Genomic DNA, 26,804 nt, shown 5'->3' on the forward strand with positions numbered 1-26,804 from the left:
GGGAGCTGGCAAGATCAGCCAGGAGATACCACAGACAAGTGGCACAAGAAATGGCACCTCCTCTGGGACAGTCATTTAGTAGATGAACTACATCTGGGTTCTGCTAAGGGTCTGCTCTAGCAAACACATTTAGCACTGCTGCAGTCACTTTAAATGCAAGAACTAGAATACACAGCATGCTGCCGTATGTTAAAATCCAGGATGTTCAGTTCAGCAGTGAGAAGTGAGTAATACAAATGACATTAATTGAAATACATTTCAGGAACCCACTTTCCATCAAAAAATGTCCTTTCTCAAAATCAATCCCTTCATCAGGCAAATCCATGATTTCAACATTTTTCAGGGAAATCTCAATGCTTTTCCTTGTTTTTTGTAGGTCACGCTTGTTTCAGAATTAAGCAGGCTTAATTGCAACATTGTTAATTACAATAATTTTTCTTTCTTTTTACATATTTTATATGGAACATACACAGGGACAATGAGAAAGAAACACGCTAGTGTTTCTGACGTAATTTTTTCTTGTGAAAGTCCCAGTTAGGAACAAGGCCTTTCAAAATGCTGCCATTTCTGTGGAAGAGAAGTTCGTGCTCCCAGCCAGCCCTGTACAGACGACAAGTGTTTCTTGGATCGCAAGGTCACAATTAGGTCCAGCAAGCAAAGTACAAAGCATTAAGAAAAACAGTGCTGCTCAGCAGCAAGGCACTTTTTCCTGGCCAGGCCAGTAAGAAGAAACTGCAATTATTGACTCAATGTCTTGACACTGAAGCTACACAATACCTTTAATTAGGGGAAATCAGCTCCGTCTTCCCGAGGAAGGTTTATACCACAGCCAGCTTGTTCTCGCCCACCTTAGGGCAACTGAGGGTCTATTAACTCAGAGGGAAAGCAAAAAGTTTGATAAACACAGCTAAAAGACTCCACATTATCTGTCAATGTGCAGTCCATTGTACGACAGGAAGAAATAAATTCCTTTGACCTCAAGCCATAACACCGTGACTCCTGTGTAAGCTTTCAGTGGTGTTAATACTGCCATGTGGTGCTTTTGGTTTTTCCCTGCTCATTGGGGGTATTCCACGTCCCTCCTTCACAGGCATTGCAAATGGTAATCGTGCCTTGCACAAAGTGCTTCAAATACGACTTTTATAAGCAAGACTCTGAGAGCAATTACAGCTGCCTACCCAGAAACATAGATACTGGCACCAAAAAAATCATCCTTATTTCTTTGTTGTCTGTCACTGCAGTTTCCAAGTAAGTCTAGAAGCAGCTACGTGGAGGCTGCCACCGTGAACACAGGAGCAGCTCCCAGGAAGAGCTCGTCTTCATTTCTGCAAGGCAGATACGTGCCTTGCAAAATATCACTTTGATCCCCAAGTAAAATGGAAAAGGCAACATGGTATTTTTGCTTCAGCCTGACAAAAAAAATGCATGCCGTAACTAAACAAAGACAAAAGCAGGTAGTGGGATGTACGAATACTTACATTTTCAGCACAAATACCAACATTTCTGGGCACGCTGCCCCGAACCGTCTGGTGTTTTAGTAGATACCAGCTCATGGATAGATTTCTGTGCTTTCAGAAATGCAAATGCTTCTGAGAAGTGACATTCAGCTCAGCCTTTTGGAGCAGAGCACCCCAGAATGACTCCCAGCGGGCACCTGTTTTTCTGCTTGTGGCTTCCTATGGGGGCCAGGGCGAGGAGATGTACCTGGAGGCCAACAGCAGCCAAGTTAGAGTGCTCCTATGCCTTAGAGGATGTAACTCAGTAACTTACCTTTTGAGCAGCTACCTTATGACAGAAAGGAGAGCTCCAGAGATGCCCCAGCAGTGGCTCCACACCTCCAGAAGTGCAGGACCAAGCAGGGCAAAGTATTGGATCCACACTCCCCTTGCTGCTGCAGATGGCACGGAGCTCACATGTTGGAGGCTCTTGTTCCACAAGGTGTCTTAGTGCTGGCCTAGGAAAAACAAATCTGTAAGCCACCATTTTTAAGTGATAACCTGCCTGCAAAAGATGCATGTTTATAAGAACGTACCCACAGCAGGACAGGTAAACTTTTCCGAAGGTAGATGCGATGAGCACACACTCAGGATGAAGGATGACAGCCTGCTCTCCTGGGCATCCACAAGGCCATGCGTACTGAATGCAGAAGTCAAGATGTCTGCTGGTGGAAGACAGAACATCCACCTTCATTTCAGGTGAGTGGAAATATTGATAAAGAATACCAGAGCCTCCTCTTAAATAGTGTAAATAGTGACAGAAGAAAGCAAATCTATTTCTGAACAGTGCTGCACTGATTCAGCTAAGGTAAGAGGGGAAAACCATATTTCGTTATGTTGCAGCATGTTCAGTGAGGTTGAAATCAGCTTAATTCTGTGCTGTCCTTCTGGAGCAAACATTTCTGACTGCGGCTATCATGAGGAGAATGTGGTTTCTGTAGATGGGCAAACCATGAATTATCCTTTCTTTTTCCATCCATGCTTTTGAGTCCTTTGGGTAAGCTGGTGAAAACAGCTGGCTAACTCCCTGTTCTCCAGATACAGGTGGATAAATGTGTAAATGGTGTGCTTTCTCCTCCAGTACAAGGCAGCTGGACATTTTCTCACCTTCCGGCAACAAAATGCTGTAAAGTCTCTACTACCCTTTCCAACAAAATGCCTCAGTTTACTTGCCAGCTTTCATTCTAGTTAGTAGGGAACAAAGCTGATTAGACACGCTGACTACAGCATACACAGTCTAATAAACTGGACTATTAACTGCCTTCCTGTCACCACAAAATGTCACATTTTTGTGTGCTGCCCAATACTGAATCACCTGAAGCAGACCAGAAGACGTAAAGGGACCCCTGCTGGGAAGTGCCTCCCTTTTGCAGCCAGCCAGTCAGCAGCATTAGGCCTACCTCTCTGCCATGCTGTACCACCTTTCGTGCCAGGTATATGAATTGTTAGGCCCTGGAGCTAGCAAGGATGGAGCTGCCTGTCGGATTCTGGTAGGATACTTGGCCTCATTTTAATCCCATTCTTGCAACAAAGATTAAATTTATGTAAAGCTGAAAGCAGCAAGGGATCAGTGATGCAGCTAGCACTGGGACACGCAGCTCCCAGACCCAGCAGCGCTGCGGTCGGTAGCGTGACACAGCCCTGTAACACAAAAGCATGTGACATACAGCCATGCATCCGCACGCGATAATTAACCACTGATGGGCACCAGGAAGAGGACAGGCTGTGTTACATTCAATTAGGTGACCTTCCTTTCGGCTGACAGGCAGCTGAGCACTATACACGAAATACAATTTCTGCAGATTTCCTTCTCCACGAGCATTATAATTGCTGTCATTAACACTGGTCAGCTATGACAGCAAAACTGTCATCTCATTCGTGCAATGTAGTAGCTTATAAAAAGGCATAGTTTATCAGTTTTATTAAGTAGCTAACCAGCATTGCCCTTCTAGCATTCATTTCATGTACTTCCATGTAAGTTTTTTTCAGGTAAGTCAACCTATATAACTCTACTGAAAAAGAAAATTTCCCCAAGAACTGTAAATTGGGGTGAGTTCAGCTGATGGAATTCACACATCCCTACTGAGAGGAAGATCAGTAGGTGAAAAGTGACAGGAGTGCTCTATGTTTGCTGTTGGAGAGTCAGTGTTTTCTGTCCTGCCTGTTCTGAGGGCATTACCTGCATGTGAGTCCCTAGGAAGACTGACTGAGCACCCTGCCCCTCTGTTTTGCTTTCTTCTGTTTTCCTTATGAAAGCCTGCTTTCATAGATGCTCAGTGGTTTATCTGATATTTTGATTTGTATGTCAGAATAGTGTAGAGATTAAAAGAGAGGAGCAGCAAGGCTAGGGGAGTTTATGCTAGCTCATAACTTGCTGACTGTGTGAGTAGGTATTGAGAAATTTGAGCAAATATGGTCAAATTGGGTTGTTATAAGGCATCTTCCCTCCAGCTGCTAGAGAGACCCAGGCAGTGGCTTCAGCTGAGCCCAAGCCTGCCTCACTGCACATTGTGTGCCTGGGCAAGGCAGGCTGAAAAAAGAAAAAACAGATTTTAATGCAAGCACTTCTGCACAGCACAGCACAACAGACAGTGTGATGGCTTCTGTTACGTCTGGTTGAAGCCTCAGGGAAATTGAATCTGTTGTGATAATTAAAAGCCTAAAGGAGATTAGCCACTGACCTCGTGATTCACCGAGTGAGCTGCTGTTCTTCTCGGCCTGAGGAGTCCCCCACAAGCAGATCGCACACCGTGGCACCTGGATTAACCCTTGGATGTGGCTCTGGTCCCTGTGGCAGGGAATGGTGCCCAGCTGAGGCCATGCACTGCCCGGGACTGCCTGACCTTTCACTGTTAATCCAGAGAAGCAGTTGTGACACTAGCTGTGGGAACATAACCATACCGCAGGGTTTGCTTTAGCCTTTGAACGTGCATTGCTATGTCCCTGTACTGAGTGACCATGTGGTGGCAATGTCAATCTTCTTCAAAACATTTTCTTACGTTTGATGGTCTCAGCCCCTGCTCCTGCCCTGCTCTTCTCTTTTTTCCCTTTCTCTTTTTATAATTAAGGAAACTTTACATGTACTGTAATTTCCTTTGCAAACGTTGAACCAGTTTGTCTTATAGCAATTCAGTCCATCCCCAGGACTTTCTGATCCTGCTAACCTGTATGCTTCTTTCTGCTTCCCCTCCATTCAGTCCCTTACAGGTGCACAATTAAACTTTTAAAGGGAATTAATTATATGTCCAATGCCAGCTTTCCATACAAGACTTCTCCCCTTTCTAAGGAGCAAATGCTGGATATTCTGTCCTTTGACTAAATTTTATTTGAATATTTTTGTTTCTTTCTTTCTTTGTTTTTACCTTATCTCACGCCAATAAGCTTCACTGTCCAGCCACCTTCATTTCTCAAAATTTGCCCTTTGCAAATAAAAACTCCTCCAAATCAGGTCTATTTTTTCTTCTTTATCTAAAACCAAAACAGGTTCTTATCTGTAACTATCTCCTACTTCTCTGTACAGTGGTACCATGAAACATTGCCTGGAAGTACCACAACCCCAGCTGAACAAAGTGGTTTACATACCAGTAGTTTGGTCTCACCAGCATCATTCCCAATTAAGGCTAATTAACTTTTCCCAGTTTCAGGAATCTAATCCCTACACTATTCAACAAAAATGCTCAAAGTCTGAAAAAGTATACCCTATTCTTTATTTTGTTTAATAAGTCTGTTGGTTATAGCTTCCAGAAGTGATAAGGAACTACATTACTGATATAATTTGTCTTCTAATCAAGGAATTTCAGTCCCTCCTAAGGACAGTTTCTGGTAATATTCCTCCACCAAGATTATAAACGTGTCCCCACAGACAGACCTGTGACACTACTCCAACCAAGAGAGTTTTGCCCAAAGGCCGTACAGCCATTTCCTATTTTTTCTTAATCTGCCACCATTCCACCACCCTTCCCTGTGCCTTTTTTCAGTACTGTGGTCTCTCCATGCCCATGCTCCATGCACAACAGCTATTGCAGTGAGTTATTTCTATAGCAACAAGCTCCACAAACTGCTGCATGAGTGCTCTCAGTCTTGCTATGCAGACTTCTTGCACGACTGAAAAAAAATATATAATTAAAAAAAATGTCTAAGTCACATTATGCTGGCCAAACCAAACCAGTGAGACAGTGGACATTTTTTTAAATTGGGATCTTTTGTAAAGTCAGATCTGTGTCTCATTCGTGCTCTGGGTGGATGGGTCTCTTAGACCACTACCACACTAGACAGCTCTGCTTTTCCATCCCAGCAGCCCTGCTGTTCCTGTGTACCTCGTGAACCACAAGCTCCTCGTTCACCTCTTTGCTTGATATCTGCAAATCTTGACATGTCTTCACAGCTTCCAGCCCTCTGTCTTTATTGGCTCCACTTCTTGTCTGACCAGGCTGTGGTCTTTGCAGGGCCTCTTCCAAAAACTCCCTCAGACATCCAGCTGATGACTAGTATATTCACCAAGATCCCTTAATTCTGTTATTCCTTACAGCTTAAGGGGCATTGCAGCAGCCAGTCTAGTGGCCACCTCCTTTAAGAAAGCAGAAAATCCTTCACACCCGCTCATTTTCTCTCCTCTTCTTCTTTAACCCTCTGACAGAAGCAGACCAGAGGCTCCTGACATGTTGTCTTCAGGTACCAGTCCTGTTCTTCTTAACAGGAAAGTATGACAAGAAAGCCATCAATGCTTAGACACACAGAGCTGAGGCAGCCCCCAGTGCTGCCCACAAAGGCCCTTCGTTTCTCAGTTTGGGTTGTTTCAGCAGTAACTCCCTGTTTCTGGGGTATGTGCCTGCGCTCAGGGTCCTCTCCTGGAAGGAGGCAGCGAGGCCCAGGCTGCAGGCAGCGGGGGGAAGGGCAAACACGCCACGAGCCCTGGCTCTTGGGATGTTACCTGCCCCTGGAGCTGGGTGGGAGTCATGGGAGAAGAGTTGTCCTCCAAAAGCTCTCACCGGCAAGCTCTCACCTTTATGTCTCTCATTTTTGCCCAGCTTCTTCACTCACTCAGAACTGCCTGCAGAGACAGATAGGGAGGAAGAGCAGCAGGCATTGTGAGCTGCTCTGAAGGCTTCTGTTTCACTCTCCCATTCACCTCTTTTCCCACAGTTGAGCACAGAGCGTGCTTTATACAACGTGTTCCTGCTTTCAGCCATGGAACAAAACCGTCCCTCAGCACTTGTGCTGTACCGCGCTGGCTCTTATTAGAGTAGGAAGGAGTAATTACAGGGATTATGAATGTGGTGCTGAATGTCAAGGCATATTAAAGCTGTTAAATATCTCAAAATAGAATAAAGATTCTTCCACCTAAGGCGCTGCTTTTCTGCCTGAAATTAAATTATGGCATCAACTGCCTTGGATCTACCTAGTAACTAATTTTGTTGGCATATTTGAGAAGTTACTCATCTCACCATTACCAGAATGCGTCAAAACTCTTTGTGCTCATAGGCATCACAGAGCTTTTTATCCAATACTGCTCCTAAGGCACAAAAACACTCTGCCACTCACTGAGAACATAGTGCATGTATCATGCTGCTGTATGTATCACGCATGTCAGGCTTTGGGGATAAGATGGCTGATACAGTGTGGGATCAGGGACAACTCCATTGCCCAGTAACTTATTCTTCAAGTTATTTGTCTCTATGCACATTTGATTTTGGGGAATGATTCCAAAGCAGTGGACTGATCCATTTAGAGTCCGGACCGCAGTGTCTCAGGAGACTGGCAGCTGAAACGCTGCTTGGGCTCAATGCTTCTCCCACTCCTGCAGCCACACAGGGAACTTGCCACCACACAAGTGCTTTGGTACCCAGCTGCTGGCATCGTAACACGTCTGAAATCCATTCGGAGGCCTGAAGAAGTGGTGAAAATCTCCCATTCACTGAGCTGGGGAAGATGTGAATGCCTGAAACATGTTCAGGTTCATGCCAGTGTCAGGGACAATGCTTTTGCAGTGAGGCTTCCTACACTAGTAGCAGGAAAAAGCAATATTTCATGGGTAATTGAAGAAATTTAAAGTTATGAATGTGATGCGGTCTGCAAGGCAGTTGAGACACTCCTTCCCAGCCTGAATAGCTAAGAAACAAGGCTCAGATTTGTCAGAGGATTCAGCAAGAACTGAATAGCTATCATTCAGTGATAGAGATGATTTAACAACCTGGCTCCTGTTCTACCATTAAATCCCAAGGCAGCTAAAACTACTATTGTGTATTTTTAAGTGGGATTCTGAAAAAAAAAAAAAAAAAAAAAAAAACACAGCAGAAGAAAGAATGACATAAAGAGACCCATGGTCCAGTTCTTTCCTCCTTTCCTGCTCTAGACATTTAGAAATGCAGCTGTTTCACAATTACTCAGATAATGCAAACAGATTCAGTAGAATTGTAGCTCCCAGTACCTGTCCTCATTATTCCAAGCAGATCTTTACCTCCCAGCTAGCAGAACTACTAAATCAGGTCTATTCTTCCTAGACTTCTGCCTGCTAGTAAGGACTTTAATAAAAATAGGACAGCTGCTGACATTATTCAGAACTATGCTAAAACATTTGATCTAAAAGCTTATTTGAGTGTATTTTGGCTCTGTGCAGCAAGAAGGGAGATACACAGACTGTTCAATAGGAAGCAGTAACAAGGCAGTATTGTATCCAGTTGCACAGGATAAAAAGCGACAGAGAGATGGGATGTGCACTCTCCAGGTGTTGGAGAGGATATCCCTCTCTTAATGTGCTGGATCAGTTCGATGGTGCCTCTGATGGGAAGCTGGAGGAAACCATACATATGTGTGTATATATGTACACGTGCATGCATAACATGTTTGTGTATGCATGTTTTTATATGCATGTTTTTAAAGAATCACAGTTCTGTTCCTACTTCAATAGGAATAAACAATGATATTCACATTGCAAGCCTGAGTGAAGTACCTTTTCAGAAAAAACACTGAATCTTTGTTCTTTGTTTTGGTTCACTAGTAGTATTGTGGAAAGATCAGCAAATCCCAGTCATGCTGAGGTCTTCTTGTGCCAAAACCAGACGCTCCTTCATTTATCTTGTGCATTGCAGAGGTAAACACTGGCATTCCTTCTCACTTCCTCAGAAGTCTACTCTCTCACACTAGAAAAATCCAGCACTATAACCCAGACCAAGAAACCATAGATAGAGGACTGCCAGTATTAGTCAGCATTAACAACGATAACAACTAGGTAGCTTGTCAGAAGGGCTGCATGACTCAGTCTAACTTCCACATGTCTTTCCACGCCATTAAATTTCAGTATTGTCCCATGAAATTTAGAGTAACAGGCAATTAAACATGCCCTCATTTTCGAAATCAAGTTAATGAAGCAAGCGCCCTGCAATGTAAAGGCTTGTTTCACAAAGATTTCTAGAGTCATACTGCATTAGCAGGCGTATTTATTACCTGGCAGCTGCTGGCTGTGAGAAAACATGAGTATTTAAGTCCCCTTTCATACAGAGCTAGGTTAACATAAAACATGAAAAATAGTTATCACAAACTAAAGTCAAGCAACTAGTTGTAAAGTCTGTAGAAACAAATGTCATTTCTGTAACTAAATTCTTGTGTTACCTTCAAAGATCTCTCTCACTCCGAACTGTCCCACAAATAGGCTTTAAAGTACCCTCATCGTCCCCTAAGGGCTGTATTTTGGGGTGCCGTTACCTTCTTTTGTACTCCCTACCACATTTTGTGAAGAGACGATTCAAATTTAATTTTTTTTCATTTTTTTTTCACTGATCCATCGATATTCCTACTTGAAACCACATAACGGCCTATTTTAAACATTCCCTTTTACCCACTGCCACTGAAATAGCAAATCTTACACAGCCACTGCATCAACTCTAACTTTTACCCCTCAGAAACTAAAATCTTTAGTTTGATCAGGTAAACTGTTAGGAATCTGAGATTTCATTTTCTACCCAATTACATGAGGAGAAATTGAGTTTTGCTCGTTTGAATTAAGGAGTTCAAGATTTGAGATTTTTTTAAAATGACAAAAACTTTCAGTGTTACCAGAACTTAAGCTCTCCCACCGCTGCCATCTCTAAAAGCTCTTCCGTTCATGCAGGTTTCTCTGCAGTGCTGCACCAGAGACTACGTTTGTAAGAGGAAGGGAAAGGAGCCTTGAACAAAACGGGATCACAACCCCACACCTCCAGGAGAACAGACTTTGTCTTGTCTGGGAAATCTGCTTGGGAGATGCCCATGGGAGACCACCCTGGAGAGAAAAGGGACGCAGGAGAGCTAGATGCTGCTCAAAGGCCACCTCCTCCAGGCTCAGAAATGGCCCACCCCAGCACACAGGAAATCAGGCAAAGCCAGCAGGAGGCCTGCATGCACCAACCAGTAGATTATGATTCATTTTAGACAAAAATGAGTGTACAAGCACGAGAAGCAGCAGACCAAACAGTTCTACAGAGACACTACCCAAGCATGCACAGATAAGGTTAGGAAAGCCAAATCCCAAATGAAGCTGAATCTGCAATGGGAGGTAGACAAGAAAAGTTTTTATGGATTTATCATCAGCAACAGGAAGACTGCTCTGGAGCAAAGGACCATCCAGCCTGGCCTTGAACACCTCCAGGGATGGGGCATCCACAGCTTCTCTGGGCAACCTGTTCCAACGCCTCACCACCCTCTGAGTGAAGAAGTTTCTCCTAAAGCCTAGTCTGAATCTCTCCTCTTTTAGTTTAAGGCCATTCCCCTCTTGTACTGTCATTATCTACCCAAGTAAAGAGTCCTTCTCCATCCTTTTTATTAGTCCCCTTTACGTACTGGAAGGCCACAATGAGGTCTCCCCAGAGCCTTCTCCTCTCCAAGCTAAACAAGCCCAGTTCCTTCAACCTGTCTTCACAGGAGAGGTGCTCCAGCCCTCTGTGGCCCTCCTCCGGACTCGCTCTAACAGGTCCAGAGGGGCACAATCCCCTCCCTTGCCCTGCTGGCCGCTCCCCTGTTGATGCAGCCCAGGACGCAGTTGGCCTTCTGGGCTGCAAGCATGCATTGCTGGCTCATGTCTAGCCTTTCGTCCACCAGAACCCCCAAGTCCTTCTCCGCAGGGCTGCTCTCAGTGAGTTCTTCTCCCAGTCTGTGCTCCTGTCTGGGATTGCAAGGTGCCCAGGTAGTAGTACATTAGTGACAGGAGTTATCTACCTCTGCCACCAACCAGTCTACAACTCACCTGCTTACGTTCACCTGAGATTCAGTGCTTTCCAGCCAAGTGGGTTAGGCATGGCGTCTTGTCTGACAAGAAGCCTTGCTGCGTGTAAAATAGGTATTCCGTACATATAAAGTAATGCAGTCAATCTTACTGTGACTTCTAGGTGTGTATAATAAAAAAGCTGAACAAATAAAGTGCTCTCTGTGGTGGTTTTACCCAGCTGGGCAGCTGAACTCCACCACAACTGCTCTCTCACTCCGCCTCCTCAAAAGGAAAAAGGGGAGAAAATATGACGAAAAGGGCTCAAGGGTTGAGATAAGGACAGGGAGAGCACTCGCAGATTATCATCATGGGCAAAACAGACTCAGCATAGGGAGATTAATATAATTTATTACCTATTACTAATAAGCCAGAGCAGTAAGAAACTAAAACCACCTTCCTTCTCATCCACCTTCTTCTACTTTCTCCTCCCGGGTGGTGCAGGGCAACAGGGAATGGGGGCTGCGGTCAGTCCCTAACACTTCTTCTCCGCCACTCCTTCACTCCCTGCCCCTGCTCCCCGTGGGGTCCCTCCCACGGGATGCCGGCCTTCCCGAACTGAGCCTGCGGGGGCTGCCCACAGGCAGCGGCTCTTCAAGAACTGTTCCCACACGGCTCCGTACCACGGGGTCCGTCCCCCAGGAGCAAACTGCTCCAGCACGGGTCCCCCACGGGTGGGCGGCAGCTCCGCCCAGACCCCCTGCTCCTGCGTGGGCTGGAGCTGGCTCTGCTCTGACATGGGGCAGCTGCTGGGCTCTGCTCACAGAGGCCACCCCCGCAGCCCCCTGCTACCAAGCCCTTGCCACGTAAACCCAATACATTGTCTAATGTGTATTTCAACAAAGCCTGTAAAAAATAATAAATAAATAAATAAATCTGCTGTATTAAGTATTTACAAAAGCATGCAACTTCCAAAAAAAACATACCAGTTTATTTTACTGGCCAAAGTATTAAACACTAAACAAGACGAGCTTCTTGTTTACACAATGGGAATGTAAATTTTCAGGTACAATTACAAAAACACTTCACTGTAACGTGAAATACTGAAGTACTAAAGCAAAAGTGTCACACAACAAACTGAAGGGTATAAGAAAGCGTGGCACATTCATTTAAACTCAGGCTCAGCTGAAGACAAACATCTATCACCTGACACAGCCACTATGCTGCCTTTAGTGAATATTAAATGTACACATCTAGTCTGCTGTCTTAGAATTATACAAATATCAGTATATTATATATCCATATATAGTATTGTAAGCCTCAAACTGTGACAAAAGTTAGACAATTAAGTTAGAAATCTCTAAAATTCTCAGAGAAATCAGAAGAGACCTACTTAGAGAGAAGTGTGGCTAAAAGGTATGTATTTCTGTACCTGATGAATCTGTCAGGTATTTAAGAGAATTCAACATCCCCTTTCAGAAAAGTCATTGTAGCTCTAGATCAAATGGTTAGAGGTCATAATCCTTTTGCACAAATGCTATAGATTCTCACAACAAAAACAATTCTATTCTGCTGTCAAGAGTTTCAAAAATGTTGCTTTTCAAAGCCATCATCGCAAACAGTTCCCTTTGATTAAAACAGTAAGGTCAGTTATAAATGTCAGCATTAAACAACTTCTCTCATTATAATTTGAGATGATTCACTCCTACATAACATTTTTTTTCCAGCAGAATGTTGCAACTGTGTGTGACATTTGGAGTGTATTCATCAGAACTACCTACTACCGGGTAGACTACAATATGTAATGTCTTCATATATTTTCCCTGTGCTCTTAGAAGACCTCTGCTTCTTTAATATACGCTTTTCTTCCGTCAGTATAAAACAAGTAGATGACGTTCCAAATCCAAGGCCTTCCAAATTTTATAAACACTGGGAAAGAATTAATAACTATGATTCCTGCCCCAACCCCCTCCAGTTCTGCACTGCAAACAGCACAACGTGTCTTATGGAAGTCAAGATGCACGTTTGGACAACAAATAATTCTGCCCTTCCTCCCCCATTCCCATTTTTTCATACTTTTAAATAAAAGAAAGAAGCACAGCTGAAAGTTTTATTACTTACATCAGTAAAGAAATTCTGTAGACTAGATCAGTACCAAAGTGTGATGTCAGTTCATAAAAACATGCTCATTCTCCAAGTCGCTCTGGAGACTAACACAGACACATTTACACAACGTCACACATGTATGGAAGCAGCAGTGTCTGGTACCAAGAAACTTTCTTTTTTACCATTTTCTAAAGGAAGAATAAATCCTTACACAATTTCAGTTGTACCAATGACAGTTTCTATTTTGGATTCAAGCCAGAGCACAGTTAGAATAATTAGATGTATAAAACAAAAGGATAAACTAACTTTAACACTGTTTGACTTGTAGCCAACAGCATTGCAAACATGTTATGTATCTACACTTTATGGCATTTTAGTTGCCTCAAAATTCCAATGATTTACAGCTGAAGAAGCCAGATCTTCCAAGTGTAATAAACACCTTTGACATCAACACCCAGCTTGAAATAATATCTACTGTGGAGATAACTGAAAGGATCATGAACTAAATGAAACGAAACAAACCCAACAGAAGTACTTATAAGTTCTAGTTTCTTAGCACTAACTCATAAATAATACTGTCACAACAAACATTTGTCAATTGCAATTTTATTCATCTATCCCAGTTTTTGTTTCTATGTTAGTTACTGTAAGGTGTTTCCACAGTATTGTTAAATATGACACTGCAAGAACAGATCAGGAGGCAGCCCTAAGTTCTGCAGGTTATTTCTTCATCACATCTAATATAAATTTCAAGGAAAGGAAAAGCTTTACATTCGGTATATGTACTTCTAGGCAATGTCTGCAATCAGCTGCCTGAAACTTTTCCATTGCTTGTCATTATGCATGCTCCAGCAACCACATATATTAGTCAATCTGAAACAAATATATTGTCATCTAATGTGTATTTCAGGGGAAAAAAAATAAAAAAGAAGTAAAAAGGCAAAATTTTCTGCTGTATTAAGTATTTACAAAAGTATGTAACTTCCAAAAAAATACACCAGTTTATTTTACTGGCCAAAGTATTAAACACTAAACAAGACAAGCTTCTTGTTTATACAATGGGAATGTAAATTTTCATGTACAATTACGAAAACATTCACTGTAAGGTGAAATACTGCAGTACTAAAACAAAACAATGTCACACAACAAACTGAAGAATACAAGAAAGTGTGGCACATTCATTTAAACTCAGACTCTCAGTTGAAGACAAACATCTATAGACCAACGTAGCTATTCTGCTGCTTTAGTGAATATTAAGAAATGTACACATCTAGTCCGCTGTCTAAGTAGTAGAATTCTACAACTTAACCCTATCAACTATATCTTCTTATTTCTTTTCATTAATCAACCAGTCATAAACCTGAATAACATTAGCTGCTTAAAAGTTACTTGTGCTTCAGTATAAGTCAAAAAAGGTATACCTAAACTTATCTCCAGGCAGACAGAAAAGTCTCCTAGAATTTTAGTGTTTGGTCTGTCACAAGGTCTTTCTACGTTCTTGACAAAAAGGGATGACTAGCTGCAGACACCTGGACAGTTGGGAATGACTATGCATTAGATCCTCACCTTGATTCTACACACACAATAATATGCTGTCTCTCGGATAATCACTGCCACTGAAGTGCTTTTGTCTGCTATTGCTTCTCCAAATTTCTGCATAAGTAGTTTTAATGTTCATTTTTAATTGAAGTCTTAAGCTTATAAAAGTTGGTATCAAACAAGGTCACCAAGCTGACTGAAGGTTAAAGGTTAAGTAACCTTGAACATGTTGCTCTTCTAGAATTTCTAACTAGAAAAATAATAGATACAAAAAATTAGGAATTACACTGCTAGTTATATTTACATTATAATTTCCCTTTGTGCTTGCAAGTTACTGAAAGTACACATCCTTTGGTAGTATTCTCTAAGTCTCAAGTAACAAGTTCATGTGAAATGCATTTACGCTCCTGATTTGCTTGATTCAGTGCAAAGGGTTCATTTTCTACAATGCCCTTACGTAAGCACATCTCTTCCTCGTAAGTAATAACTATTGATGATGGCAACTTTTCAATGAGTAGTTTTGTGCTTGCTATTTAAAAGTACGAAAGGGATACAGAGTCAGTCACACTTGTTGTCTGAAAAGTGACTATTACAGCAGTTGATAAGAACTGCCATACACAAGTACTGCTACCATATGACTTTTGACCCAGTTTCAAAGATACATATATAATCCAAAATGCATCTATACCTTAGACACATATAGGCATACAGAAGTATGAACACTGCAGTATATACTGACTAACATTACAAAAACCATCCATAACATCACACACTGACCAATGCCTTCCAGTTTTAACCTTGCATGTAAGTACAGCTTTCTCATGACTCATATATTCTAACAGTGCCATTCCAAAATTCTATGCTCATGCCATAAGGCTCCTCTTAAATAAAAAAAAATACTTGCAGTTTTGCCTATGCCAAGAAGTATTGAAAAGTAGAATCTGGGAAAGAGGATCTATTTGTTCCCATGGTGTGCATTTGTAAAAAGCCAGATATCTTGGCCAGTGGCTGAACAATCAAAGTTTGTAAATCTGGTAAAGCTGTAAACTTCACACAAAGCCATAAGCAATCAGGAGTATAAATACAGTGATTCAAAAGAGGAACATAACAAGCTATTAGAAGTTGATGCAAAATAATTGAAACTGTAGTCTATTCACTATTACTGTCAAATGTGAGCTGAATAAGAATGTATGGGCTTGAGGTTTAAGAAAGTAATGTAGAGTACATTAAGGAGCTTACTGTACGGTACCAATATTGGCATACAACCCCATATTTCTTTTTTCATACTTGCTAATTCATGATATCAATCTGTTGACAAAGTTATACTAATACTGGGAGGTCGCTGCTGGTTAGATTGCTTGCTTAAAAGAGGAAGGTCTGTTCTTTCTGTTCCATAGATCAGTTTTTCCTCCTGAAGACTGCAAGCTGAGAACCTGTTTGCCTCTGTACCAGATACACCACCACGATTATTTGGAACTGTGACACCACTGACCTGTTCAAATGATTTACTAAACACAGTAGTGGTAGTTCTGGCCAAACTATGGCTACCAGGTTTAGGCAGGGACTGGCTGGTTGTCAGTGTCAGTCTCTTCAAGGAAACAAGTTCTAGATTCTCGCTCATGGCTCTCTGAGTTTGTTTTCGTGACAAGTGATCTCTGCAGGTTTCTCCTTCTTTTTCTTTTCCTCCAGCTTTGCTTCCTCCAGATCTTCGTTGGCTCTTCCCTAAAAGGTTCTTACTGCTTGTGTTGCTGCTGTTAGGTAAGGCGGACTGACTTGTGCTAGATGCAGCCCTAGAGTAAAACCCTTCATCAGTTTCAGATACTTCTATCAGTTCTTCTTCAATTCCTAGATCAGTATTACCTGTGTGGTAGGGAGAAAAAAAATTAACATTTGGCTTTCTCACTTTTATTGACTTTTATTACTAGGCTTTGATATTTACAAGCATGAAGCCATAAAGCAAAAGAACAGAGAATAGAAGACAAAACACTTACCTATTACATTTTGGAATTAAGATTCATTAGGATATAAAGCTACAGCAAATAATACTGCATTAACTAGATCAAAAAGCATGCCCACAACCTCAGTTTGTAGTGATTTTGAAAAAAAATGCATTATTGTTAATTCATGCAGGAGATTAGAAACATATTAGAAGATACCACACAAAACTAAAAAAAAAAAAGTATAAATCTCATTTTGAACAAGTGCTCCAATACATGATTTTGCAAAGCTGATTAATTATGAAGATCTGTGATCAATGTCCCAGAAAACCCAATATGGCACCTGCTCATTTAGCAACCCAAGAATGCCTTAGGACTGAAAGGTCACCTTCTGCATCATAAGTCTGGTGGTATTAAGTTGGAAACTCAAGCACAATGGAACATGAAATCTCCTATATACCATGAGAAGTCCAATTTGGAATACCTTAGGTACACAGTGAGATAATTTTCACATCCATTTTGATTGATTCTTCATACCATTGATCACTGGATCTGTAAATCCAGTAAATATGCTCAATACAATCAAAGAAGTGTTGAGTCTCACAGCATACAGCCTCCAGATTAAATGTGTCTACTTGTAAGTACGTCATCATTGTCTGTGGCACAGACAAAGCTGTGTGCAATACATGCATTTGTGTTATTACGCATGCAAATATATTAACTGCATACTTTAATTCTCCAAACATGCAGCAGTGATCCTTTCAATCAACAGCGGTACCTTAGAGTGCAGCTACAAGTGGTCTGCTAAAACTGCACTCTGCCAGTTGAGTTTATTCCATCATCCATCATTTTTCTTACAGATTTTTGCCTCCTGATTTCTGGCATGCCTTTGCTGTCAGTTCTAGGATCTGTAGCTGTTTCCTGTACTCCCTGTATATGCTGAACATCATTCTCTGCTAGTGCTCTGCTCTTTTCCCCATTCCCGGTTCTCTCTCCAGACACATTTGTGACACTAATCTCAGGTATGATAAAGTTGCCCAATTCAGTAGCATCATTACCATTCTCTGGTTGTTCTAGAATTAAAGATGGATAAGAAAAAAAAACACACAAAAGATGTCTGAAATAAAACATGAAACAAAAAAACAAGATGACTAAAGCATTATGAATTAAAGCAGATGTTCACATGTCAAAGTCTTGTTAATCAGCAATATTAGTGAGTATGGAATTTTATTTCTAAATTCTGGGCTTCAATCTTCTGATTATTGGCCTGCACCCACATACAGGAAAACCCCACACTCAGTATTTCAAAACTGAAATTTTATTTTAACTGGAGGGGATCCTCGCCCGGCCCCCACACCGAGGACTCCTGCGCAGGCACTGTACTTCCAGGCACAGCGTGCTGCAGAGCTGGGCTCCTTACTGGTGTGCTGTCTGCACTCATCACAGAAAAGAAATAAGTTTCAGGGGCAGAAGGTTTTTCTGGCAGGGATGGACATCCCTGTCCCCACGTGGAAGAGCTAACACTGAATTTACCAGCAAAAGCTAATTGTTATGATTCTTTCTAATTAACTAGTCAACTATTAACAAAAGTATCGTTAACAAAAGTATCCATCTAACAAGTTGTACCATGCAGTGGAAATGGTATTAATAATTGCTGCTATTAGCCACTACTTTCCTGATACTAGGCATGAAACACAAGTTAAAAGCTGTGTTACTCCCTTTAAGAGCGCTTTTTGCAAACGTCTTCTATCATCAGTAACAAGGTAAGAATTGCAATTGAGCACCACGAACTGCAGCAGTACTCATACCACCAAATATAGCATTTTTTCTAAAAACACAGGAGGAGAAAGTTAGTGAGGAGAGAAGACCAACATTCTCGTTGGCCTTATTGGACTCATTGCACAGGGGTGAGGCAGCTGTGCCTCTCCTATAGCAATCTTCAAACCCCTTCCTCCCCCCCCGTCAGTGCCACTACAGGCACCTTATTTCACAGCACCACCTCTTCCCAGGATCCGTGGGTCTCCACATGCACAAGCCCAGAGACTTCACTGGCAGCTAGGAAACCAGGCAGAGGAGAGGGCAGAACAGAGCTCGCTGTCAGCCCCTTCTCCACCAAGGGCAGAAAAGCACTGATTAGCAGCACCCGGCTCCAAAGAAAGGAGATTCAGAGTGCATGAAGTCCAGGGCTCAGCACAGACTGGAGGAACAGAGGAAGAATTTATTTCATGGATTTTGTGGTAATAGTGATATTTAATTATTGTTCAGTGGCATGCATTTCTAAATGCAATATCCTATTGTGTATCAGCACTTTATCCATCATTGCTGGATTCCCACAGCTGTGTAACCACTACAACAATGAACTGGGAAAAAAACAACCACTAAGCTTTACTCGAATAAAGATTAAACATAATTATGCTAACTCCTATTAACTACTTTTAATGAAAGGTAATATACCTTTCTGAGCTTAACATTGAACTACAGGAAGAAATCAATGAAAAGAGGACGTGAGGTATCTCAACTTCTATTATCGCTATCTCCCATAATATCCACAAGTCCTCTGGAAGGAGTAAGGCTACACAAACCAGGTCCCTTACAGTAGCACCCCGTCCTTATATCTTATAATTTTTAAGAACACCTAAAACAAACCTTCAGCTTCGTAGTATTTGGTTTTGAAGATAATACTGCTTCAAGCTGGACAACTCTGTGGGTCTATCCTTTGAGAAAGAGATATTAATACCCAGTGCACAAGGCAATGTAGCAAAAGAGAAAACAAAGAAACTGCTAAATTTTGTACAGATGAAACTAAATAATTATGCCACTTTGAAAGGTAATATAAATATGCTGTAGCATTTGAAGAAAAATACATTTGGAGTTGTGTTTCTGAATGCTTCGAGTAGTACAACCAACCTTGATAAATGCATTTCATGATTACCAGCTGCCAAGGACTAGTTTAAAAGATTTAAATCATAGTCTACCTTATTATTACAATTGCCTCCATCATTTACCTCAGACTGCACAAACAAACTGCCCATTTGGATTGTAATTCAGTTTTAACCACCAGAAGCTCAAGCTGCATTTCCTGTACAACAATGTCAACATTTTGAATTATTATCAAGCTTATAACCCCAAATTAACATACATTCCAGATCCTCTCCCCCCCCCAAAAAAAAAAAAAAGTTGTAACTACTTAAAGAACTAATGCTGCTTCAAAAATAGTAGGAAAATTCTCTCCACAGAGATTCAATGACTAACGTTTCTTTGTACACTACCTGAAAGTCAATTCCTGCAATGGGGGAAAAAATGATCTAGTCTTTATTGTCTAGTCAATATCTTTGTTTTTGTTATACATCTTACTAGCATCTGCTCAGCAATTCTTACTGAGTCTGTTACATCAGGGTATTTGTCTCACCTGCACAGAAGTTCTTCCCCAACAGCCCTTTTATGGGGTAGTTTGACATATTTTATATTATTAGGGAAAGCATTGCCAGTGTTTGCTTTATTTTTTTGCCCTAGCTTCCACAAACAATCACTCATTTAAGTGTTTGTGTACCTTATAAACTCTATGATTTTTCTGCTTTTCCTCTACTTTTGAATGGAAACATAAATGCCACTCAGGATTTGTTTTTTAAAACACAAACACTAATGCTAGATCAAATCCTCTTTTTTATGCTTTACAAATTTAGAGGCAATCCAATTCAATAGCACTAAGTAATTTGTTATTAAGGGATGGCTAATATCAATGAAGTCTATAAATCCTATTCATTTGAGTAGACGGATCCACTTTGCAAATGACCTTTACATTTAGTACCTCTGTCAGAAGTCCAAATTAGCAAAACCAGCTTGATTCAAAAAAAACATTAAGTTGACCTGTTTCCAAAACAGACTTCAATCTAGAGTTCTAACACAGGCTAGCAAGAACTAGCGCCTTAAATTTTTGGTATTACATTGATTTTTTTTCTAGTTTTTAAAAAAGTATTTGCTTCTCAACTGGAAATATGATCAGCTGTATTATTTTTTATATTTATTTTACTTTACACAAATAGACAATGATTGAAAACTACTGCTTTCACTCCTCCAAGGGATATTTTGCTTTGTAAGGTCTCGTCCACATAATGCGCAAGATCATACTACATCTAGCTGTATCATCCACTGTATAATTAATTTCATATTGAAGCACAAAAATAAAATCCCTGAACATATTTTTCCTTGTCACTGTGGAAGAGAGAATAGTGGTCAAGAGGTACAAGGTTTGTTATCCTATTACTAACAACTCCAGTACTCATTTTAATTCAAGCACCCATCTGTAAGCATAAGCATCGTCATTCTTTACACCCACCCTGAGGATCTGTTCCACATCTTTCTTTTATCAAGAGTTGGGGAGCACTGAATTTGATTAGGAATTTTGAAATCCAGAGAATATTTATTCTGACTTTAAAAGACTTCTTTTCCAGTTATAAGCAATTTATTTTTAAGCATTTTCTAATGAAATTTTTGACTAGGCTAGCTGAAGTACTACATGCTTGGAATGTATGCCACTGAAACTAAAATAATCGGCCAATTGGTAAGTCAAAAATACTGTAGATTCATCTTTTGCCTTTAAACTAGCCTAATGTTTACATAGCCTTCAAACTTATAGCTATTTCCAAAATCTGCTATACAAGTTTTTGTCCCTGCCCACCATCAGTATAACTGATTTTCTTATTCTTCATCAAATCCTGTACCACTGAGACAAACTCAAAGTTTTTCCAATAACCCAAATAAAATGAGCTTGTTAGTATTTGATCTTCCAGTCCTTATCCCTAAATACTGACTTGCTTCAGTCATACTAGCTAGATTATCACTGTTTATCTCAAATTGTCCTGCTTTATATGAAAGCTCCACAAAACACTGCATTTCCCTCCACTTCTATGAATCCTACTGTTATTTCTCTTTCATCTGTTATCTGCTGCAGTGCACACTTGTCCCACCCACTGGTTCTTGATCTTCACCCAAGTATCACCCCTGTATTTGCTGAAAAAAATGGATTTACATCAGGATGGTTCCAGAGCAAATTCTGTAGTGGTTTTTGTATTTCATTCTTTCTGTAAATGCAGGAGCAAAGGAATGCTTATTTTAATACACTTTCAATTCCTTCGAATGAGCGAACACTCAATACCCCTGATCTGTGTTCCCATCCAACTTTGTACAAGCATCAGAACCACTCAAAAATAATAGCTAGCAAAACTGCCAAGCTTCAGAGGGCATATCTGAGTTTAAAAGCTAAGCTATCAGTTTTCTGAGACCTGGTCAATATTCCCTTCTTAAAAAATGTAAGCCAGAATAAAGGAAAACAAACAGTAAAGGCTAAAATGTTCCTTAGCAGTCTTCAGATTTCAGTAATGACTTGTTATGAGTGCGGTCCAATAGGAAAGACACTAATGCTTTATTCCTTAGCTTTACCTGACAGTTTTAAACAGTTTATAAATGAAATATTTTTATTTCCTTTAAATGAAAATAACTTTAATTATTTGAACTTCCTTTAACTTCATTCCTTCCCTTCGAAGGCTTATGCTATTGGTACCACTAATACCAACAGCTCGGAAAGTTCTACCACTATTTTAAAGTCATCTTCTACCAGCATATTTATAAATAATTTCCAACACTTACCTGAAATACTCCTAGGTTCTTTTATGACACAGAACTCTGCAATATTTTTCTAACTGAACTGCCTATCTACTACAAAAGTTCATAAAGTAAATACTATACAGAATTCATTCTGATATACTGCTTCAAAATCTTTATTGAACCTATTAAAAAGGCATTATCTACACTCACTCCCTTAGCTTTTCATCACAATTACAAGCCCAGCACAGGAAGCAATCTGAAGTTTTGATCTCTGGTCCAGCAGCTCTTCCCTCATCTGAAGCTGGTAGAAGAAGTGGAATATAATGTTTGTCCTTTGCCAGTATACTCAGCACCATTTTTTTCTACTTCTCAGCACAGAAGTGTGCTTCACTTTGGGGAAGCCCTTATACTAGTTTGTCCAAAAAAAATAGTAATTTATCCCTCTACCCTTAAATCCCACTGTTATTGAAATAATTTAAGACAGATGAGTTTTTGTGGCTTTGCTTCAGGTGCCATATACTACCCTTCAAAAGAGAACAGCCTCTTTAAATAATCAAAAACTTTGTACAGCAGCCCTTAAAAAAAAGTTGTTCGTTTCAAAAAAAATAGGATTGGGGAAAGAGAGAATATACTTTCTGAACCACAATAAGATTCCAATTTACCAGTTTAAAAAAGTCCCAACTGCCACTTTCTTATCATCAGCAGCAGAACAGCACCAAAGTCCAACCGTGACATGTTTCATGTAGTACATAGTCAATCTTAGCATTGCTCCAGACCCACTTTAAAAATGTGATTAAGCTTGTTCCTAGGAAGAATCTCATTTTAAAAAGAACGAATGTATAGCATTGGCTCACTGAAGACATTTTAACTAATAATGAAGATTCGCAAAGACAAAATCCTCAATATTACTTTAAACAGGTGTAAAAAGCTAAGAATTCATTGTAAAATGTGCTTCTTACCATGCCTTTTCCATCTATGCCCTCGGATAGACATACTAGTCACAGCATTTCTTGATATCCTGGAGGAAGTAGGTGTAATTTCAACCTGAATACACCTTGTGCCTTCTTTACTAGATTTCATGGCACCCTGAGGCAGTGACGCTTTTATTGCATTAGCAACCTAGAGCAAAGAAATATGCAGTTAAATTCTTAACGTGAAGATCAAAATTTTAGAGAAGACTTTTATCATATGATTCTTATTACTTCATGAAGATCACTGTGTACAATTCCAGTTTAAGGTCAAATATGTATGCTACCATTTTGCACAGGTTATTAAGAACGCTGGTTGCAATTACCGCTTAGAATTATTTTATATTTAACACTTGTCACTATTTAAAACAAAGTCTCCGATTTAAAGATGTGGCTATTACTTAACATGAACCTCAGAGTACTTCTGCACTATCATTAAGCTTTCAAGACTTGGAAGTGTTCTACTGTAAATAGCTTATTCACTAGAGAAGATGATAAAATAACCAAGCGCAGCCACACAGACCTCATGAGATTTAGGTTCCTGGCTTGATGTTCACTGGAAGGACTTATTAGACTAATAATTCTACTCTAAAAATGTTGAAATATGTTACCTACCAGCAGAGGTTCTGGATACAGTTCTAGCTGTGCTCTATACAAAATGTCATCCATAGCTTTACGAGCCAGATCCCATTCTCCATTATAACTGCAAAGGTAAATATATTCAGAATAATAAGCACCTGTGTCAATGGATGAACCTTCTTGATCATGACCTTCAAGAATACAGTATTCCTTGAAGGTTCAATTTAGAGGAATTAACTGTGTTTATTAATAGTGGAATTAATTAACTATGGAATTATTTGTGTTTATTACCAGTAAGCCTGCTACTTAGAAAAACTGTTCTGAATTATTACATATGGAGACACTAGTTTTATTTCCATTAACCAGCCTGAGCAGTTTAGAAGTGACATAACTAGTTATTGATCAGCCAGTCATGAAATATTTTAAAATTCAAACAGGATGGTTTTAATATTACTCCACCTTTTTTGATTACTCCTGTGTTACTATCCTCTGATTATTTCAATTAATAAAAGAGTTTTATGCATCAACATGACTATCAAAAAGGTGGTCGGCATTCACCATTTCAGAGAAAGAACAGTAGAAGACTTTTTTGCTTAACTAGATTGATGTCAGAAGTAAGCAAGCAGAAATTTGGACAGCAGACAAAAGTTGGAAAAGGGTTTTTGGACATTTTTTCACAACACCAGTTATAACTCCCAAGTGCTAGTCCAGTCCTCTTTCCCCATTATTACACAGGTAGTGTCATCTAACTAGTTGTTGAACTAGTTCTGCTCCTGAAGACTTTATTGCTACATCTACCCATTAGAAAATAAAACATTTCTAAGGTAGCATGCCTAAATGAATGTAAAAATTAAGCTGTCATTTATTTATTTTGTACACATTAAAAAACAACAAACAAACAAAAACACTTACAAGGCATAATAAATCCCTGTTAGCATTTGCACCATGAATTCAGATGAAACTGGAATCCTGCAGTTTACTCCCTTGTACTTTCTCACTTGTTGGCGGGGATATCCACAGACACAAATTCTAAGGAAATCATGCATTGTCATTAGTAGATAATGTAGAAGTACCTTTGCATAGAACACTACCAAGTTAAGTGTTTAGTACTTTTTTTTTTTTTTTAAACTGCAGTAGACCCCAGGAAAATGCTCATCAACAACTGTGTTCTGAAGCAGACTATTTCTTATTATGGAAGAAGGGTATGCCCTCTACTGGCAGAGTTCAAATCCTTCAAAGCAGAGATACTCTAGACAACGTTACATTTATACCACAGCTGAACATGGGAAAAAACAGCCATTAGAAGTCATTATCAATTCAAAGCCTTTACCGCCGAACAGAAAAAAATAAACTAACAGTATTTAAAGACATAGAGCAGCACAGAAACTATTACTGTAAGAGACAGAAGCAAGTGTAATTCCATAAAATATGAAAGTTACACGCAGATTTTTCAAGCAAAGAGACCAGAAGCATCACGCTCATGAAACCATTCTAAAATCCAGTAGAAGTCAGCATTAGCAGAATTAGTCACAGATCTGATCCAAATTCCACATCAGATTCTGCAGACAAAAGATTTTGAAAAACAAAGATATGGGGTGGTTAAATATTCAATTTATTGACTGCTACTGGACTTCTCGAACGACTTAATGACATTCATCAGTATTTTCTTCTTCATAGCACAGACTGACAGGTTTAGTCTTAGAAACCTTCAATTCTTCAGCTTCAATACAGATTTAAGAGGTGTTTTACAAGCTTTCTGATAGGTTTTGCCAGGGCAGAGGGGGAGGGGAAGAATTCTTTAAGATTTTATTGCTTCTTACCAGTCAAATTAGAACTGCCATAGATTCTAGCACCCTTTTTTATAAATACTAACTTTGCCACTAACTTACTGTGCTTTTTTCCTCTCCTTCTCTATTCCGCAACTCATCCTCTGCTTTGACTTACCAAAAAAAATAAAAAAAAAACATAAGCAAGCAGACAACCCCCTTCCTCCAGATCTCTGCAACTCTCCCAGTATGTACGTTGCATACAGGATGATATAAAAATTTGACTCGTCATGCTGATTTCACCATAACCCCAAACAACAACAAAAAAGATTTTAAAGATCATCAGGAAAGACAGGAAGCCATGCTAGTGACAACATACCAGGAAATGAAAACACTACGAGATGTTTATAAAGGAGCGAGATACCTACCCTCTTTGCACTCATCTGTTACTGACGGTAATTCAATAGACCCTAGGCTTGTCCTGCCACTTTACAGAGTTGGTCAACTGCTGCTCTGAGCATCTGCACTTAGTCATAATTGTCACTGAAATTTATGACCCTAAATACAAACTTCTCAGACAAAATGTAAAGTGATTGAATTCAGCAGTTCAAAATTATATGTCTAAAAGACTTTATTTTGCTTAGTTTTGAATTTTGATTTTCAAGAGCAGACAAGCACTTCATTTGCAACTAAATGCCAGTTTTATCCTAATGATGATGTTGTTGGTGATGATGATGGCCAATGATGATGATGACGTTGGCCACAAGTATAGATTATTTAAGTATTCCTTGCTTATTCAGATTCTTAACTCCAATTCTATTATCATTAGGAACACATTACTTCAGAATGCATTATGATTTGCATTTCACTATTCAAATGGCTTAAAACTAAGCGTTAGAAACCAAAATGCAAATAAACCGGTAGCTTAAAATACAGAGTTCACCTGCAGAGTAAAACTAGCTAACACAAGAGTCTTACCTCCAGTTAATGAATCAAACTGATTTTTTGTTAAATATGGTTAAGGTGTTGAACCAACCAAGTTCATCCTCTGAGATTTCACTTTGTACATCCATGGACAAAGTTAAAACTGTTTTTCTGACTCTTATCTAGTCCCAAACCATGAGCTAGTTACTGAAATTAATTAGGTTGAATAACCCACCCCAAAAAATCCCATCCATTCTCTTCCTCTTTATCCCCCAGCACAGGTTACTATTATACAAGTTGGGCAACGCTTCAGTTCCAGATATTCCATAACTTCTGTCAATGGTTTGGCTCAAAGATAGTTTATCATACTTAACCGAAGTAATAAGCATATCAGTATTGTCTAAAGCCTGGAGGATGGAGGCAGGGAAAAATTAGTGTCCAGTTTAAAGTAAAGCTAGCTTAGATAAAAAACATCTAACCAGGTCATTTTTATGCCAGTAATATATATAATTATGCATTTACCAGATGCTACAGCATAGGGATACGTCAAGTACTTGGGGGGGAAAACAGTGAACTCACAGTAGCAATGTAATCAGTTAACGATGACAATGATACAGAAGAGACCCTCTTAATATAGCCATTTCTTTAATGCCAGCACTGATCCGTTTCAAAAAGCCCTGCTCTATCCTGAGTTACTTCCTGTGAAAAGG

The 26,804-nt window shown here is 39.9% G+C and overlaps 1 protein-coding gene and 1 long non-coding RNA gene across 11 annotated transcripts in view; both read right to left on the reverse strand.

Annotated features, from left to right (window-relative positions):
• Window positions 1-1,484: 1,484 nt before the first annotated feature.
• LOC126913184 (uncharacterized) lies at window positions 1,485-2,150 on the reverse strand. Its single transcript, XR_007707831.1, has 3 exons — window positions 2,033-2,150; window positions 1,786-1,954; window positions 1,485-1,704 (listed from the first exon to the last, which is right to left on the reverse strand). It is a non-coding gene; the product is annotated as an uncharacterized LOC126913184 (long non-coding RNA).
• Window positions 2,151-12,767: 10,617 nt separating this feature from the next.
• The window catches only part of HYCC1 (hyccin PI4KA lipid kinase complex subunit 1), a 43,795-nt gene continuing 29,758 nt past the window's right edge, over window positions 12,768-26,804 (reverse strand). For 9 of the 10 annotated variants that reach the window (XM_035562431.2, XM_050708829.1, XM_035562432.1 and 6 more), the window contains 4 exons: window positions 24,317-24,433; window positions 23,441-23,528; window positions 22,817-22,976; window positions 12,768-16,176 (listed from right to left, as the gene is read on the reverse strand). In XM_035562431.2, the coding sequence (XP_035418324.1) occupies window positions 15,620-16,176; window positions 22,817-22,976; window positions 23,441-23,528; window positions 24,317-24,433 (922 nt within the window). In that variant the 3' untranslated portion in view covers window positions 12,768-15,619. Of the gene's footprint in view, window positions 16,177-17,034; window positions 17,327-22,816; window positions 22,977-23,440; window positions 23,529-24,316; window positions 24,434-26,804 lie in introns of those variants that run through there. The other variant, XM_050708831.1, reaches the window with a different exon arrangement.

This window comes from Cygnus atratus, chromosome 2, assembly GCF_013377495.2.
Source record: "Cygnus atratus isolate AKBS03 ecotype Queensland, Australia chromosome 2, CAtr_DNAZoo_HiC_assembly, whole genome shotgun sequence".
In the NCBI taxonomy this organism is placed as follows: Eukaryota; Metazoa; Chordata; class Aves; order Anseriformes; family Anatidae; genus Cygnus; species Cygnus atratus.